The sequence below is a fragment of the Phyllobates terribilis genome, unplaced genomic scaffold (genome assembly GCF_046119375.1).
Source record: "Phyllobates terribilis strain yellow unplaced genomic scaffold, ASM4611937v1 Scaffold_2__4_contigs__length_985480577, whole genome shotgun sequence".
NCBI classification, from domain to species: Eukaryota; Metazoa; Chordata; class Amphibia; order Anura; family Dendrobatidae; genus Phyllobates; species Phyllobates terribilis.
Genome location: NW_027362762.1, coordinates 144,143,518 through 144,159,956, shown reverse-complemented (window position 1 = coordinate 144,159,956; position 16,439 = coordinate 144,143,518). Strand labels below are relative to the sequence as shown.

Genomic DNA, 16,439 nt, shown 5'->3' with positions numbered 1-16,439 from the left:
GGTGCAGTAAATAGCAACTCCAGCATCTAGACTGTGGCTAGAGGGAGGATACTCCCTCTTTAACTATATAGGCCTCGATTACGGGATTCCGATGGTTGTTATTAAGACCAGCCGTCAAACAATGAGCTCATGATCTAATGCACTGAAATACATGGGTATTGCAGTGTATTACACCAGCGGTCAGACTATTGAGTGTTTAAGCCCCATAAAAGGAACAAAGTACAAAAAAAATCCTTTCTGGGTCCAGCGCTGAGTCTCCAACGCAGCTCCTAGTGTCTGTTATGGTCTGAAGTGCTGATGTCATGTCGACAGCACTGCAGACAGTCTGAGCTCAGCGGCTTGGAGCAGCTTGTGCAGAGCTGCTGAGCTCAGTTATTGGCTGCAGCGCTGTCATAAGTGCTGCAGACAATAACAGATAATAGGAGCAGCGTAGGAGACTCCGAGAGGGTGAATAAAGCACAATTTGATTTTTTTTTTTTTTTTTTTTTTTAAACAAACTGCATCCGGGGAACAGGATTTATTTTCCAGTGGGAAATCCCCTTAATTTTCAGTTAATGCTATCTGATGTCTACCAACGTAAGTATTAAAAAAATAACTGATTTTAAAGAAATCATAGGACAACTGCTGATTTTAGAAAGGCGGAGAAGAATCTGGGCAAGCCAAAACAAGATAATCCGCCCTGAGAAGCACCGGACTCTAGGGGAGAATACCATGCACATCCAGCACCCCACGGACCATGGCAGGGTGGCACCTATAGTACAGAGCCACAGGGACATAGGACTGCCCTATCATTTTAATAATAAACGTGTTCTTGTCAGAAGACAGAAGCTTTCTAAATACAGCAGTCTACTACATGCCGATCTACTAGACGACTGCAAAAAGAACATTTATAGGATTTATTTTTCTTGGTAGCATCTGATCAATAACAGAGTGCAGTAAAGCACATAATGATTTTGCATATGAAAAAATTCCTTCTGTGGCGCCCCTGAGGGTTCAGTCGCCACAGAGGTACTGCACCTCACCCAGAGGTGTGGTGTCTCCTTCTCTCCGGTAAGGAGGGAGTGCTGCCCGGAACCCCAACACCCACATTCAACACTACACTACTCCAGGCCGGCTGGAAGGGCAAGATGCAATGTGTTTTCCTGCTGAGCCCTGTCCCTGGCTGGAGTGGGGGGAACCAAAGGTAGGGGGAACCAGTAGTGGGTGTGGGTGGAGGAAGTAGAGTAGGGGAGCACCATCATAGGAGGTATATAAAGGGAAGCCATCTTAGGGTGCAGGTCAGTCAGTAAGAGGAGAGAGTGAAGACAGTCAAGGAGCAGTCTCTTCAGGAGCTCTGCTCCACAAGTGGGGCCTAGTGATAGAGGCCCAGGAGGGGAGCAGAGGAGAAAGGCTCCGTTCTACAGATGGGATCCCAGGGGGTACGGTGAGTGCAGGATGGCACCCGTACGCCCCGAATCTGCCAGGTGTCAGAGGGATCAGGCCGCAAGAAGGGGACCGGCCCCTGGACCAGCCGTGTTACTCCAGGTCTCGGCTGGAAAAACCGGAGGCTTCTGACTTTTATGGTGCAGTTGCCACAGCCTCATCTTAGTCACCGTGAGGGTCAAGTAGGTCCGGGAACTCCAGGTTGCCCAGAGGGACTTCAGAGCACCCAATCGGGACTGTGAGTGGGGAAGCGCAGGGCAGGAGGGAGAAGACCCAGCGTGAAGTCGGTCAAGGAAAGGAACATAAGGAAAGCGGGGTTCTGTCAAGCACTCCTGACACATCTGAGGAAGAGCTGAACCCCCAGTCTGGTGAACGCAGCGCGACGTGGGAGGCTGACACCCGTACAGTGTACCTGTGGAACTTACATAAGAACTGTGAGTAAAAACTCGGATGACTGCACTGCACCAGTCAATTATTTCTGCTGCGCCATCTCTCCCTCTGCACTACAAGTCCCAGCATCACCACCCACCATCAAACTCCACACTGCCCCGGGGGCCCGCTCCACCTGTGGGGAGCAGAAACACCTCAGCTGCCATCCCATCACCCCCCGGAGGTCTGCAGCAACGCTGGTAATCCTTACCAGGTACCACAGGTGGCGTCACAAACTATTTACTTTATTTTTATTTTCTATCCAAGTCACAATCCCCTTTTTCAAGAGTGACCCCAGGGTATGGGCCTGGGAGCCGACCACCGCGACATCCCAGAAACCAGGCGAAGGCCCGGGTACCGAGTCGTCCCCATCCCCTGGGTGCGTCACTTCCACCACTGAAAATATTGTTTATCTATGTATAACCTTAAAGCACCCAGCATCCCAATTCCTAAATATATTGTAACACTCACTGGAATGGAGGCAGATCTTCCCACCTATGGACAGTCTTAACTTACATCCTACCTGGGCAAAGTTCTTAGCCACATATTGCCATCTGATGTACGGTGTCCTGTGTGGAGACAAATACATAAGAATGTCACATTGGTCCTAATCTATATCTACCAGAGAGAATACACTTCTATCTCAGAGTTTTACAAGCTTTCCTGACAGCTCATGAGAGGAGATAGCTAGATAATATGTTTCGTATCTAAATTATAAATTTTGTATTCGTTTATACTTAATCAGTTCTTGGCTTATCAAAAGTATAGTTAAAGTTTTCACCAAGCAGGTGTTGATTCAATAAAATCACGAGTAGCACCTTAGAAAAGAGGACATGCTCAAAGCTTTTTTCTCCAGAGCAAAAAAAATCCCCCTTCTTTATAACATTGGTGTGTCCTCGTGTATATAAAGACAAACAGAACGTGTCTTGTGGGGGGGGGGGGGGGGGTTACCTTGGATAGCTTTCTCTGTAAATCAGAGTTGGGCAGAAGAGAAAGTAAAGATAACTGGAAAGAGAAGGAATTGGAGTATTTTTCTCTGCAAAATAAAGAAAGATGTTAAGCTCCAAACCATAAAATCATATGCAACTGCAAATATTCTGTCACCAGGTTTTTGCCACCTCATCTGAGAGCAGCATAATGTAGGGGCAGAGACCCCAATTACAGAGATATATTACTTGCTAGGCTGCTTGCTGTCGATTTGATAAAATCCCTGCTTTATATACTGCAGATCTACCAGTTTTCTGTATAACATTCATGGCAGCAGGTTTACTAGTCCTCTAATCATAATCTCCTGCTGATAAAACAAGGATTTTTATCAAAACTGCAGCAGCAGCCCAGTAAGTGACACATCGATGGAATCAGGGTCTCTCTCTGTCTCTACATTATCCTGCTCTCATATTCTCTTTAAACACATACTGCAGAATTTCCTCAGTCATACTGTACATATTAACTCAACCTCCATTTGACATGGCGTGGTGTTTTTCCCAGTTAATTCAATTGCACTCATGATATTATTCTAATGTATTTATTCTTATAAAGCCAATTTTTTTATTCCCTCTCCCTCCTTATTTATTTCTCGTCCATCTTACTTACACCTGTCACTCCTTTCCCTTTTACGATTCACTCGATTTATACATCTCCTTTCCAAGGTACACTTTTCTCCATATTAGATATTCATTCCCGGTTTATTCATTTTCTCCTTTTCTTTACATACTGTACATATTAGCCAGTTAGGGAAGCCATTAGAAAAGTAGTTTTATGTGTTGGTAATATTGTTCCTAATACCTTTTATACTGAATTTTACTCCTATGTATAACAAGGAAGAAGGGAAGGAGAAAAGAGAACAAGCTTGGCTTTTTCTCCTATGACAAACTACTCTTGCAGGTTCCCAAAGAAGCTGAAAAATTACAATTTCCAATAACTAACCTCCAAAATTCAAAATAAACTTTACCTCATGTTTGGAATATCAAAATGAGTCTCATTGTGTCAGGCACAAGGGCTTTTTTATGGGGAGGGTGGGGTTTCGGTCCACCGTAAGCCCTCTCTCGGAGGACAAGGACCCGCAACAAATCCTTCCCCACCTCTATGGATCAGAAGGTCACAGCAAACGTCTGGGATATGTTGCCTGACCTTGTTGAAGATTGGGGAGAGCCCATTTTCTCTCAACATCTCTCTTGTCTGCCACCCAAGTGAAACAGAGCTCAATCTTGGAAGCAGCAAGGGGATGTGGAATTTGATGGCCATATCCCCACTCCCAGTGAGTTTAGGCACCCCAGGGTCACCACTCCTAGGGAAGTTCAGCACCTAGGCTTTCAATCAATTTGACTTCTTGGCGTTGATCCTGGAGGTCAAGGCAGCCTACAGTTGCCTTTATAAGTCAACCTGTCTACAACCAGAAGCATCTTCCCTTCTGTAATGATGTATTCATCCTGCATCAATACCCCCCTTGTCATGTCCTCTGATAAGAAAAAATGCAACACTTGATCTTAGCCAAGAAAATCAGAGACACACTGACAGGTGCCCCAATCGCTGATCTACAACTAGGCAGGCATGATCAGCAGGCATTTGGCTATACAGACAACCAGTCTTTTAGTGGTGACGTCAGGTTCAGAAATTTTGAAAAAAAAAGTGTGGAAAGAATTACCCAAAACATTTTTTTTAACACATACCTGCCAGTCACATAAGCCTTCCCCCAAATACCACTAACCTACTGCTCTCCAATCACAAGGAGACAATGCATTCTCCATCACAAACCAGAATAACTACCTCAGATCCAATACAGGAATAAAAAATATAGACTCCAAATTGCCATCCAACTAAGAATTTCCAGCTGCACTGACTAATGATAGTCTGCAAAAAAGCAGAAATGTCTCAGTGTCCACACTTCTATATTAGACATAGTGAATAGTGAGGAAGGCTAACCAACACTATAAGACATATCCACCAGTCCCCCCGCTATTCCCCAGCCTCCCCCCTCTGTCAATCCCTGTACTGGATCCCCATTACCCAGAGACTCCAGTTCAAAACTTTAACCTTGGCATGCAAAGCCATGCACAACCGGTCTCCTCCATATATCTGTGACCTAGTCTCCTCATACATACCTGCAAGCAACCTCCGATCCTCACAAGATCTCCTGCTCTACTCCCCTCTTATCTCCTCCTCCCACTATCGCATACAAGATTTCTCCCGTGCATCCCCCCTACTCTGGAACTCTACCCCAAAGCATCAGACTCTCACCTACGGTGGAAACCTTCAAAAGGAACCTGAAGACCCACCTCTTCCGACAAGCCTACAACCTGCAGTAACCATCACTCCACCATACCGCTGCACGACCAGCTCTACCCTCACCTACTGTATCCTCACCCATCCCTTGTAGATGGAGTCCTCGCGGGCAGGGTCCACGTTCCTCCTGTACTAGTCAGCGACTTCTATTGTCTAACATTATAGTACTTGCTTTTATTATGTATATTTTATTATGTATATTTTATTATGTATATCCCTTTTCACAAGTAAAACATGGCATAAATGGCACAATAATAATAGTGTTTATTATTAATAATAATAAAAAATTACCTTTACTTCCACCTTGCATCACAACTGGAATGGTCTCTCTAAGAAAAGAGTAACTTTTCATGGATAACCGAACCTAGAAAACGACAAAAAGAAAGCATCAATTTAAGGCCACGGCCCCACTATCAGTATTCGGTCAGTATTTTTTCTCAGGAGTGGGAGCCAAAACAAGTTGAGGAACAATCAGAGAAAAAGTATAATAGAAAAAAAGTCACCAATTCTGCATTTATCATCCACTCCTGGTTTTGGCTCCCATTCCTGAGAAAAAATACTGACCGAATACTGACCCAATACTGTAGTGTGGCCGTGGCCTAACTATGATTCATTTCTTACCATATACAGGCACTTGCATAACGTCCAAACGTTGCATGCAAGTGAAAGTGAGTTGTGAAAACACCATTACATTTTGTATGGTAACAGTGGATTGTTGGTGATTAAATTTTAAAGGGGTTATAAAATCCTTATAGTAATTTCCTCGTTTTCTTTGGGATGGATAATGCAATCTAATAACTATTTTCAAAGGAAGAATAAATTGTCCAACCATTGTGGCAAAAAAACAAAACAAAAACGTGTGAAATAAGGTTCATGACCGATCAGAGACTGGGAGGCGTTTACTCGGTTACTGAACTCACCTGTTCTAGTGAAAGAATGAAGCTGGATGCTGGGGGCAGCTGGTAATGCTTTATCACGTAAATGGGGAAAATGCAGAGGGCACACGTCTGGCTCACAAGCAGGAACGTCCCCACACAGGCCGACAGCAGGAGCTTGTGCTTTGACTTTGGATACAAAGAACCCCAGAAAGAGATCACTTTGTACGGCACCAGGAGTGTGTATATGAAAAGGAAGATCCATGACCAGAACACCGTCCCCAACTGCCCGAACGTATAGAACAGAAGATCAAACTCCAGAAGCAACCTGCAGAGAGAACAAGTACTCTCAGACATGAGAAAATAGAAATCATGCAAAACAATGGCAGAAACATTAAAGAAAAAGTGACAAAAGAGACGGCACAGGCGCTCTTATTTAGAGATGCCCAAGCTCAATGGTGATTGTATTTGGCATGGAGTACCTTCACTGTCATGACTGGTAACTTTAAATAGGGAATCTGTCAGGTATAGATCTTTATAATGCACAATACAGCACATCTTTGGAGGTATTAACCATAGGCAAGGGCCAGTTCACACTGGCGTTCATGATTTCTTTCTAACTACTACAGCTAAAGATACAAAACAGAACAGTAATTGATATAAAACGGACAATAACAGAAGTTTCTATTTTTAAAGGGAACCTGTTACATCCCCAAATGCTATTAACCTGCATATACAAGGTTAACCTGCAGCTTAATAGCGCTCTAAAGCAGCCTAGTGCCCGCACTGAGAGCCCCGCTGCCAGGAGGAAATTACATTTTATTTTTCCTGACAGCCTCTGGTTTTCAGTCACAGAGAAGCAACTTCAGTCACTACTCAGTACATAGTGAGCCGAGGCTAGAACCACGTTGGGCATTGACTAACAGCCTGACTAAAGCCGTACTGGCCCACCTCTATGACTGAAAGCTCAAGGCTGCCTGAAGGAATAAAGTTTATTTCTTCCCGGCAGCGGGGATCTCAGTGCCGATGTCGCACGGTGTCAGAACGCTATTAACCTGCAGATTAACCCTATATCTGCAGGTTAATAGCGTTCGGGGGACGCGACAAATCCCCTTTAAATTGATCCATTTGACGGCGCTATTAGAAAAACAGCAACTTTAGTATCCATTTTTGTTTTTGGAACTGATCCATTTCTATAGGCGTTTCTGAACATCTGTAGTGTCCCGGGCATACACAGTGCTAAAAAAAAAAAAAAAAAAAAAAAAAAAAAGGATCATTTAAACAGAAATCGTAACAGATCACCATCCATTATGATCCCTTTCTCCTTGACTATAATGTAAAAGAATAAAACAAAAAATTGCTTTTACATCCACTGTTTTTTGGACTGATAAAAATGTAAGCAGAGCGCATTTTCCTGTCCATCTGCAGATGGAACGGATCCAAACTGATGACTTATGACATTAATGAATTTTTTTTTTTAATATGAATGTGCCTTGTAACAATGTTTTGCTTCTGGTTTTCTGATCCACTGATGCAGCAAAATAATGGAAATAAAATGATACAAGATAGTGTGAACAGGGCCTAACTAGAATAGATTGACATTTTTTAGATGACACTTCCGCTTGGCTTACATTGGGTCATTCATTTGTGTCTAAAAACTAGCACATGCCAATAATAAATATGGCACATCTTTTTACTCACTGAATAGTGTCTAGTGAGCTGCACACATTTGTTCTTTTCAGTGCAAATCAATAATAAATTCGATAAGGGATTTGTGAACAGTAAATGTGTCCCCTCCATCTTCCACAATGCATCATAGAGCAAGCTGTGCACAGACACTTATCCAGCACCGGGCTACACTGAGGATGTCTGAATGTCGTGTGGATGGCGGCTTAGATTGCCAATCATCACTTACCTCCCTTGGTCAATAATATCCACAGCGGCTGTGCTGATCACAAACACACAGAGACCAGCAAGAAACATGTGGTAGATGGTCCGGAAGTGTTCCACCTCCAATAAATCACTGGAAACAGGGGAGGACATCATATTAGATGCATACAATCACTGAGTGGTAACTACACCCCCTCCAAATCAACAGCCATTGCTCCGCTTACATGAACCGACTGGCGGCACAATACAATCGACTGGTGTTTAAATACCTGTTTACACCGGAAGCCCAAAGTATTGGATGCACATCGAGCCATCTATAGTACATCGCTCAGTGCACACAGGCTGCCTGTTTACACCGGATGATGCACCGCCGAGAACGATGATTTCTCGTGCTGCACAAAAGATCAATTCAGCCGACGAACGAGCATTTTGCTTGTTTACGATATTCCTTTAGTGTCCGGATCTTCTCAGCTTACATAATTACATCAGCATGTTCCTGTTGGTATGAATGCCCCCTGCAAACCATTTTTATACACTTAACCTCTTAGTGACCATCAATACGAGTTAAAACTGACCTGAGATATAAGTGAATAGCGTCCCCCCGATGGGTGAAAATGCCGCAGCTGTCAGCTGTACACTACAGCTGACACCCTGCTTCACCAGTCACTGATCAGTGTTGACACAGACAGTGGCCATTTAACACCTTAGATGCTACTGTCAATAAAGGACTAAGGCATCTAGATGGTTAACAGAGTGTGGGAGGCTTCCTCTTCAACCCCATCTGCACCATGAGATCATGATTGTGTGGTCCTGATGGTTGTCACTGCAATTCACAGCCAAATAATGGCCTCAAAGTCTGCCGGCTATAGTGACCTGTTCAGAAGTTAGCAACATTTAAGTGATAAAAATAACAAGTTTTCCTTTCCCGTCAGGTCACTTTGCATTAATTCCTGAAAAGCGCCTGAAGGGTTAATAAACTATAGGACAGCAATTTGGAATACGGTGAGTGGCATAGTTTTTAAAATAATTTCACTTTTGGGGGAAGGGGGTGGGGGAATTACCATATATATGTCCACCAAAGTCACTTCAAAACTAAATAGATTTCCAAAAAAAAAAAAATAATAATAATTTTTGTAAAAAATAAAAAAATTGCTGCTACAATTTTAAAGCTTTTAACATCCTAAAATACATTTTACAGATGCTGCTGATGTAAAGCAGATATGAGGGAAGTGTTATTTATTAACTCTTTTATGTGGTGTAACTATCTGGATTAAAGAGATAATTAAAAGTTTAAAATCTGCTAATTGTTTAAAATTTGTCACATTTCTGATATTTTTATAAATAAACGCAAAAACATAGCGACCTTAATTTATAATCATCATAAAACATAATGTGTTGTGAAAAAAAAAAACAAGTCTCAAAATCACTGGGATATGTTGAAATATTCCCGAGTTATTGCCACATAAAGCGACATGTCAGATTTGAACAATTTGACCTGGTCACTAAGGGGTTGAAGCACAAGGAGTAACAAGAAAAAGACAACCAGATGCCACAATGGACAGGCTAGGGAACAGCAGTGTTATGACAATGTCTGCAAAAATCAGCAAAGATCACAGATTTGATCAAAAGCAGTAAAAGCATAGACAACACGTTTGTATATGCTAGGGGTGGACAACCTGCGGCCCGGGAGACACATGCAGCCCTCCATGCTGTTTTGTGCTATACCCAACCTTCTGTACACAGTAGTTTCCATTTCAGAGGGATCTAAGGGGTAATGTTTCATCTTATGGAGAATGACAAGCCAAGCTTGGCATGCCAGAGTGAAGAGACTTGTAGGCCATGCATGCTCTTCTGTGAAAAAAGTCAATATTGACTCTTTAACGAGCCTTGTAATGTGATTTAGGATAAAAGAAGAAGAGTAGCACATCGCTCAGGAGTAGGGATGGGCAAGCACTAATACAGCACTGTGTAACCACATTTGGTTGCCCCATCCATAAAGAAACCCCTGTTTAGCACTACAGCCAGGCATATAGGAGTTAGTGGTGGCTGTCTACTTATGCCACTCTCACTATTCTATTTTAAAGGTGATTGTGAAATGAAGCCAGCTATAACCCAAATTCTACAAAAGAGTAACATGCGTGCAGGGTCTCCTCCACTCTACAGCACTGATTGGTGGAAAGAGCACCCCCATTCTCTGGGTATGTGGGAGTCCTGGTAGTGGATCCTGCATCTCTGACATGCCATTAATTGGTAAAAGCCCTTTAAGTTTGATTGTGGCCCTTCTAAGCCGTTCAGTATGACATTGTGGCCTTTGAACTACAAAAGATTGTTCACCCCTGGTATATGTGCACTCATTAGTTTCCATTTCCTAGAAAAATGGTATTCAAAGCATATGGTGTTGCTGGGTCATTTAGCAGGGTAACATCTGCAGAACTCTTAACTAAACTCTGGTAACAGAACTAAAAAGATGAATGTACAGAAAGAAATAATAGAAGATGGTAAACCTAGAACATAACACTTACTCTAGCATGGACGCCTGATGAAGAAAAACTTTCTTCTTTCTTTCCATTACTGACTTGTGGGGTCTGAGAAAACATTGGAAGCAATAAAATATTTACTGATTTATAACAGTGATAAAGACCTGACTAAGAGCCATGAAATCTACATTTTGCATCACTAGGATATGTCGTCCCTTTCTGATCAGTGGGGGGGGTCTCTGGGACGCTCACAGATCAGGGAATGAACTAGCAAGGGAACCCAGCCGGAGCTCCCTCCACAGCCAGGATCCAAAGATGCCACGGAGAAGGAAAACTTTAGTTAGGGCACAGCGCTAAGGAAGGACTACTCAAGACTTACAACTAGTAAGGGTCTTGCCAGCCCAAATCCCCAAAATCAGAACGTGATGGCATATACTATCTAGTGAAAACCCCTTTCATTGCAGGTTTTGTAGGGTTACCCATTTTAGGGCAGCGGCTCCACTTTTGAAGGCAATATTGGCGAGGCAAAGCCAACACCATGTTTCCCCTTTAGTCCAATTATGGATATACAAGAGAAGAAATATCAGTAACTCTACTTCTGGCAATAAAGATAAATATAGTGAACCAACGTTCAAGCCCATCAGGCCACGTTCACACGTTCAGTATTTGGTGAGTTTTTTACCTCAGTATTTGTAAGCCAAAACCAGGAGTTGGTGATAAATACAGAAGTGGTGACGTGTTTCTACTATACTTTCCCTCTGATTGTTCCACTTCTAGTTTTGGCTTACAAATACTGAGGTAAAAAACTGAACGTGTGCATGTGGCCTTAGCGAGACTAAAAGAAGAAGATAAAAATACAGGAAATAAAGTAAGAAAAAAAAAACCCTCATTATTTGTAATTTCTTCCCTCTGCATCAGGACTGTCTCTGTGGATATACAGAGTTACATCACTTGATAATATGTACAAGCTGTCTCAATAAAAATGTTTCAATCTAAAACCCCCAAAAATTAAAGAGGTTAAAAAAATAAACTCATTTAATCAGTAAAAAACAATAAAAACAAATACGATAGATATTGCCTCTCTCAAAGCAAAAAAAAATGTAGCCCAGCATGGTACCAATAAAACTACAGCCCTTACCCAGCTACATGAACAGAAATTATGTATGAATGTATATCACAAGAATAACATTATTTTGTAGAAAAAAAAACAACCTACCGTATACAATTCTGGTAACAATTGTACTGACTGGCAGAATAAAGTTAACCTGTGATTTTTTACATATATCACATGCTGGGAGATGCCATAAACCTGATGCTAAAGACTGACCTACAAATTACAACAGAAAGCCAAATAATTTTTGCACCCCAGGACAACTTACCTTTCTTTTAACCCAGTAGTTACAGTATTATCCCCCCTTTTGTAGGACTCCACAGCCTCTGTCACCGCTTTATCCAGGAGAATTTTCATGTGGCTGCTCATGTCCTCCAAAAGTTCTGCCTTTACCTCCTGGAGCCAACAAGATGTCACATTACACATAGGAATACAGGCATTAAAAAACAAAACCTACACCATGAATTCACCTCAATATTTCCTAGATTTCTGCTTAAAATCCTTGCGTCATATGAAACAGTAATTAGATGTTTCCCAGTGTGGCAAACTAAGTATGTGCACACGTCGTCTTTACAGCTCAGCCAAACCGGACAAATTTTACACACAGAAAACGTTGGCGTTTTTTCTTCCCAAAGTATGTCGTTTTTTTGCTTCTTTTCCTGGCGGTTTTCCTTTTTTTTTTTGCTGCCCTGCGTTTTCTTTTCAGGGTTTTTCCCCATGGTTAACGTGACTTTTTGTGTTTTTTTACAGTTGCTTTCTGGTCGTTTTTTTTCCACTTCATTGAATAAATGAAGAAACCCCTAGCATTTTTTTTTTTATCTATTTTTAAGCAAAAATTATGGCAAAACGCTCTGAAACATGTCCGCCCATCTTCCTGGCGCCATTTGAGCTTTCCTAGTGATTTGTATTGTAAAAGGCACTGGACATGTCACTTCTCTTAGCGTCTTTACAAACTTGAAGCTGGTAGACCCATTGAGAAGCTTGACCATAGGCACAGCAAGTCCTTTTTACATAGAAATGCATATGTTCATTCTTTGGAGCATTTAGAGATAGGTTTTTTGGGCAGTTTCCAAGATGGAAACCGCTTGAAAAAGACGTCGTGTTCACACGCCAAGAATAGTTCACACAGTTTTTTCATGTAGTTTTTGGCATGAAATCTGGAGCAAAATCCATGCTTCAAACCTGCTTATATTTCAGTGAGGAAATGTGTCTCTAGTGCTTGTGATTTTGTGCGTTTTCTACCCATTTTTCAACATTTGTTTGAAAAAGTGGTGTCAATAATTTGGCTTGTTTTCTTTGTGCAAATTTTGAAAAAAAAATCTGGGTTTCACTGAAGGTTTTATCATGCTTTTCTATGCTTTTTTTTTTTTTTTTTAGTAAGTTACAGTATTTTTTAGTGGAAATTTGACGAAAAACACTACTGCTTCACCCCATATTATAAAGGACGTATCAAAAACCACATCAAAATAGTTTTGCCCTTTTTTTTCCCCACCAATTCATTATTCCATTTGTGTCTTTTTTGAAGTCTATTTTATATGTGCTCGCCTGTGTTTTTTTTTTGCTTTGTGGGTAGATTCTAGCAATTCCAGATGCAATTGATGAATCAACCAAAAAACTACTTTTTAAAAAGTCACAACATTTGGCGCAACTTAACTGCACTTCCTCCCCAGGGTGTTTTTTAGTACACCAAACTTTTGGCGCAATGTTTGCTACTTTTTGGTGCCAATATGCAAATTCAAATTAAGAATGCAAATGTTGGTGCCAAGGAAAAAAAAGCCCATTTTTACTTTGTGACAATATCATGAATTGAGTGCGGAAATTTGATGAAAGGAAAGTGACAAAAAAAAAAATACAAAATGATGAATCTGGACCAATGTGTCTTTTATAGAAGTGGATTTACAACACAAAAATTCTTGTGGGGAGAACAATAAACTTCCACAGAGCACAAACTTTTCTGTATTACCTGTGGCTTGTATAGCACAGAAATATTCTGCAGTGCTGTAGAGATCAAGTTTTAAATAATTTCATACACTTACACCATATGGCCAACTCACCATCCTGTTTTAAATTGATGGAGGAAAGAGGAGTATTCTGAGACAATGGATTCAGCCACTGTGATCCTGCGCAGTGTTATGGTATCTTACCCATTCTCCCATATCCACAATGTCATCACACAATATGCACACATACATATATCCAGTATACTCAGTACGATAGCTCACCTACCTCCATGTGTCTCTTCCATTCTAACAGACCACTGAAGTGATCGGACACACCACCTGTGGTGATGATACGAGAAGGGTCATTGTATGACAATTTTTTTTTTAGATTTACATCAAAGTTTCATTTGGTTTACACCCAAAATAAATATTTTATTGACTTATTAACGCTCGAAAAACTTTTTGTAACAAAGTATCACCCCAGTCGGCCTCCATGGGGCATAACATAATTAGTCCTCCATTGCCATTCCCTGTCGTACATCTGGTGGCGTATGCGTGTGTGTCCTTGTTCCCCTCTGCAGGGGGCCTCCTTGATACACAAGATTACTTACTGGCCAGAGACAAGACTTCAGGGACCTTCTTTAAATTTAATGTACCAGGTGTTTAAGGAGGTGGGGTGTGAGTATCTCTACCCAACCACCACCTACTGTATCCTCACCCATCCCTTGTAGATTGTGAGCCCTCGCGGGCAGGGTCCTCGCTCCTCCTGTACCAGTCGCCGTCACGTTTTGTTAAAGCTTATTTACGTTTTTGATATGTATACCGCCGTTTTCACATGTAAAGCGCTATGGAATAAATGGTGCTATAATAATACATAATAACAACCAGGGGGCTGATCCCAAGAAGAAGGGAGAAAAAGACATGTTTGGGAGTCCTTGTTGGTGCCATGTCTTGGAAGAACTAGGGTGTGCTGCTGAGGCCAGATTCTGGTGCCACTACTTGGGTATTTAAAGACTGGAGATCATCTGCCACATGCTTTTTCACCCACGTGGGATACCCTGCTTGATTAGAGGAGCTATTCAAAAGGACCAGTGTTGCATTTCCCTTGGCTTCGGATTACTGGGTGGCACCCCCGGATTTGTTCCTTTTGTCGCAGCTGCATTGTAGACTCTAAGGCTATGTGCACACGGTGCGTTTCTTCCACGCAGAAATGGGCCAAAAACGCATTGTAATCCTTATCCCAGCATTTCCTATGGGAATTTGCAAGATCTGTGCACATAATCAGGAATTTTCCTGACAGGTTGTCATGTGCGTTTAAATAAGCAGCATGTCAATTCTTTGTGCAGATTTGCCAGCATTTTTTTGAAAAAACGCATGGCAAATGTACAGGCAAAAACGAGCGTAATTGCCGCAGCTGCAAAGAGGTGCAAAACCTTGCAGAAACGCTACAGAAATTTCTGCAAGCAAATACTGATTGTGCGCACATACCCTAAGGCTGCGCTATGTTCCCACAATGAGCTTTTGGTGAGTTTTTGATGTTGCAGATTTTCTGCAGCATTTCTGCTCCCATTAAGTAAAATAGGTTACTTGCATTTTTTCAAAAATACACAGCGTAAAAAAACAACAAAAAAAAACAAAAAAACAACTCTTCCGGACATGCTTCAGGAAAAGAAAAACTGTAGACACTTCTCCCAAAAAGGGTATGTTCACAAGGCATATAAGCAAGTCGTTCTTCTCGCTCTCACTTTTTTTGTTTTTTTTTAAACCTGAAAAGGGGTATTCCTATTGTAAGGCAGCGCTAGTCATCATACTGGTGGTAACTCGCTTCGCTGCGTCAATCAATGCACACGTGCAATGTCTTTACGTTTTTCACCACAATGCAGTTTATTATTTCGGCATAAACCGCTAGTCACACAGTCCATCTTAGTATACTCCGGGCATGTTTACACCTATCACCTCCGGGAGCTTCTCAAGTGGCAGACCGGCATATTACACACATCACAATTCATGAGCCAAGTGGCACACAGGCCCACTTGCTCCAGGTTACAGCTTACAGCAAGGTAATAAAGTAGCAATGTTCATATCACAATGTCCATATAACACAGGGTATTACCTTTGCCGGGTTTAGCTGTCTCAGTCCATTACTCCGCCACCACTGTGGCTCTGCAGCTTCCCAGGTGGGGGTCTCCAGCCGCGCTTCCCTCAAAGGCCACTGACATCCCCACAGGATCCAGGCTCTGCCTTTCAGGACTCTTACTCAAGCCGGCTCTCCCTCAAAGGCCACTGACATCCACACAGGATCCAGGCTCGACCTTTCAGGTACCAGGCTTCACTCCAAAGCCGCTGCCTTCCAAGGCCACTAGCATCCGCACAGGATCCAGCCTTTGCCTTCAGGCTGCCAGGCTTCACGGTATCCCACACACATGGGGAACAGGCCTCACGCCTCTCACACCGAACACACCTGTCTCAAATTAAGCAGGGTTTATATATGCTGTGCACAGACAGCCACATACTGACAGGACCTTGCTGATGTCATGTGATCAGTCAGCTGTGTGTATAGGTCCTGTGTACAGAGCTTTACTGTGCATACAGGACCTGGGTGATGTCACAGTCATGTGACCAGTCAGTTAAAGGGGAAGGTACATGGTCCGGTAAACACATCCTGGACCATTTACAGTAATGCTAGCAAGCTGCTGCATTACACTATCTTGGCCGTTTATGATTCATAGGATATGAAATAAAAGCCCTAGAGGTGCAAAGTCTTAGAGATGGGACCTGCATTTATCCCAAGGATACAGTAGCGCATTAAATGGAGAAGTGGCTGAGCATGCACATCTCGCTCCATACACTTCTGTAGGAGTTGTGAAAATGGCTGAGCCAGCAAGTGTGATGGGCAAATTTTGGAATTCCTATAGGAGTGAATAGAGAGAGCTAGAAACAGCAATTTTTTTCAGAACTCCCATGTAAGTGGATGGACAAAGCGGTGCTTGGCCATTTTTAGAAAACACTTCTA

At 42.3% G+C, this 16,439-nt stretch overlaps 1 protein-coding gene across 2 annotated transcripts in view; it reads right to left on the bottom strand.

Moving 5' to 3' along the window:
* Positions 1-16,439, bottom strand: part of SOAT2 (sterol O-acyltransferase 2) — a 37,998-nt gene that overhangs the window by 18,656 nt on the left and 2,903 nt on the right. For both annotated transcript variants that reach the window (XM_073662933.1, XM_073662934.1), the window contains exons 2-9: positions 13,713-13,765; positions 11,755-11,882; positions 10,421-10,483; positions 7,924-8,031; positions 6,054-6,336; positions 5,425-5,497; positions 2,803-2,887; positions 2,375-2,420 (exon numbers count right to left, since the gene is read on the bottom strand). In XM_073662933.1, the coding sequence (XP_073519034.1) occupies positions 2,375-2,420; positions 2,803-2,887; positions 5,425-5,497; positions 6,054-6,336; positions 7,924-8,031; positions 10,421-10,483; positions 11,755-11,882; positions 13,713-13,765 (839 nt within the window). The remainder of the gene's footprint in view (positions 1-2,374; positions 2,421-2,802; positions 2,888-5,424; positions 5,498-6,053; positions 6,337-7,923; positions 8,032-10,420; positions 10,484-11,754; positions 11,883-13,712; positions 13,766-16,439) is intronic.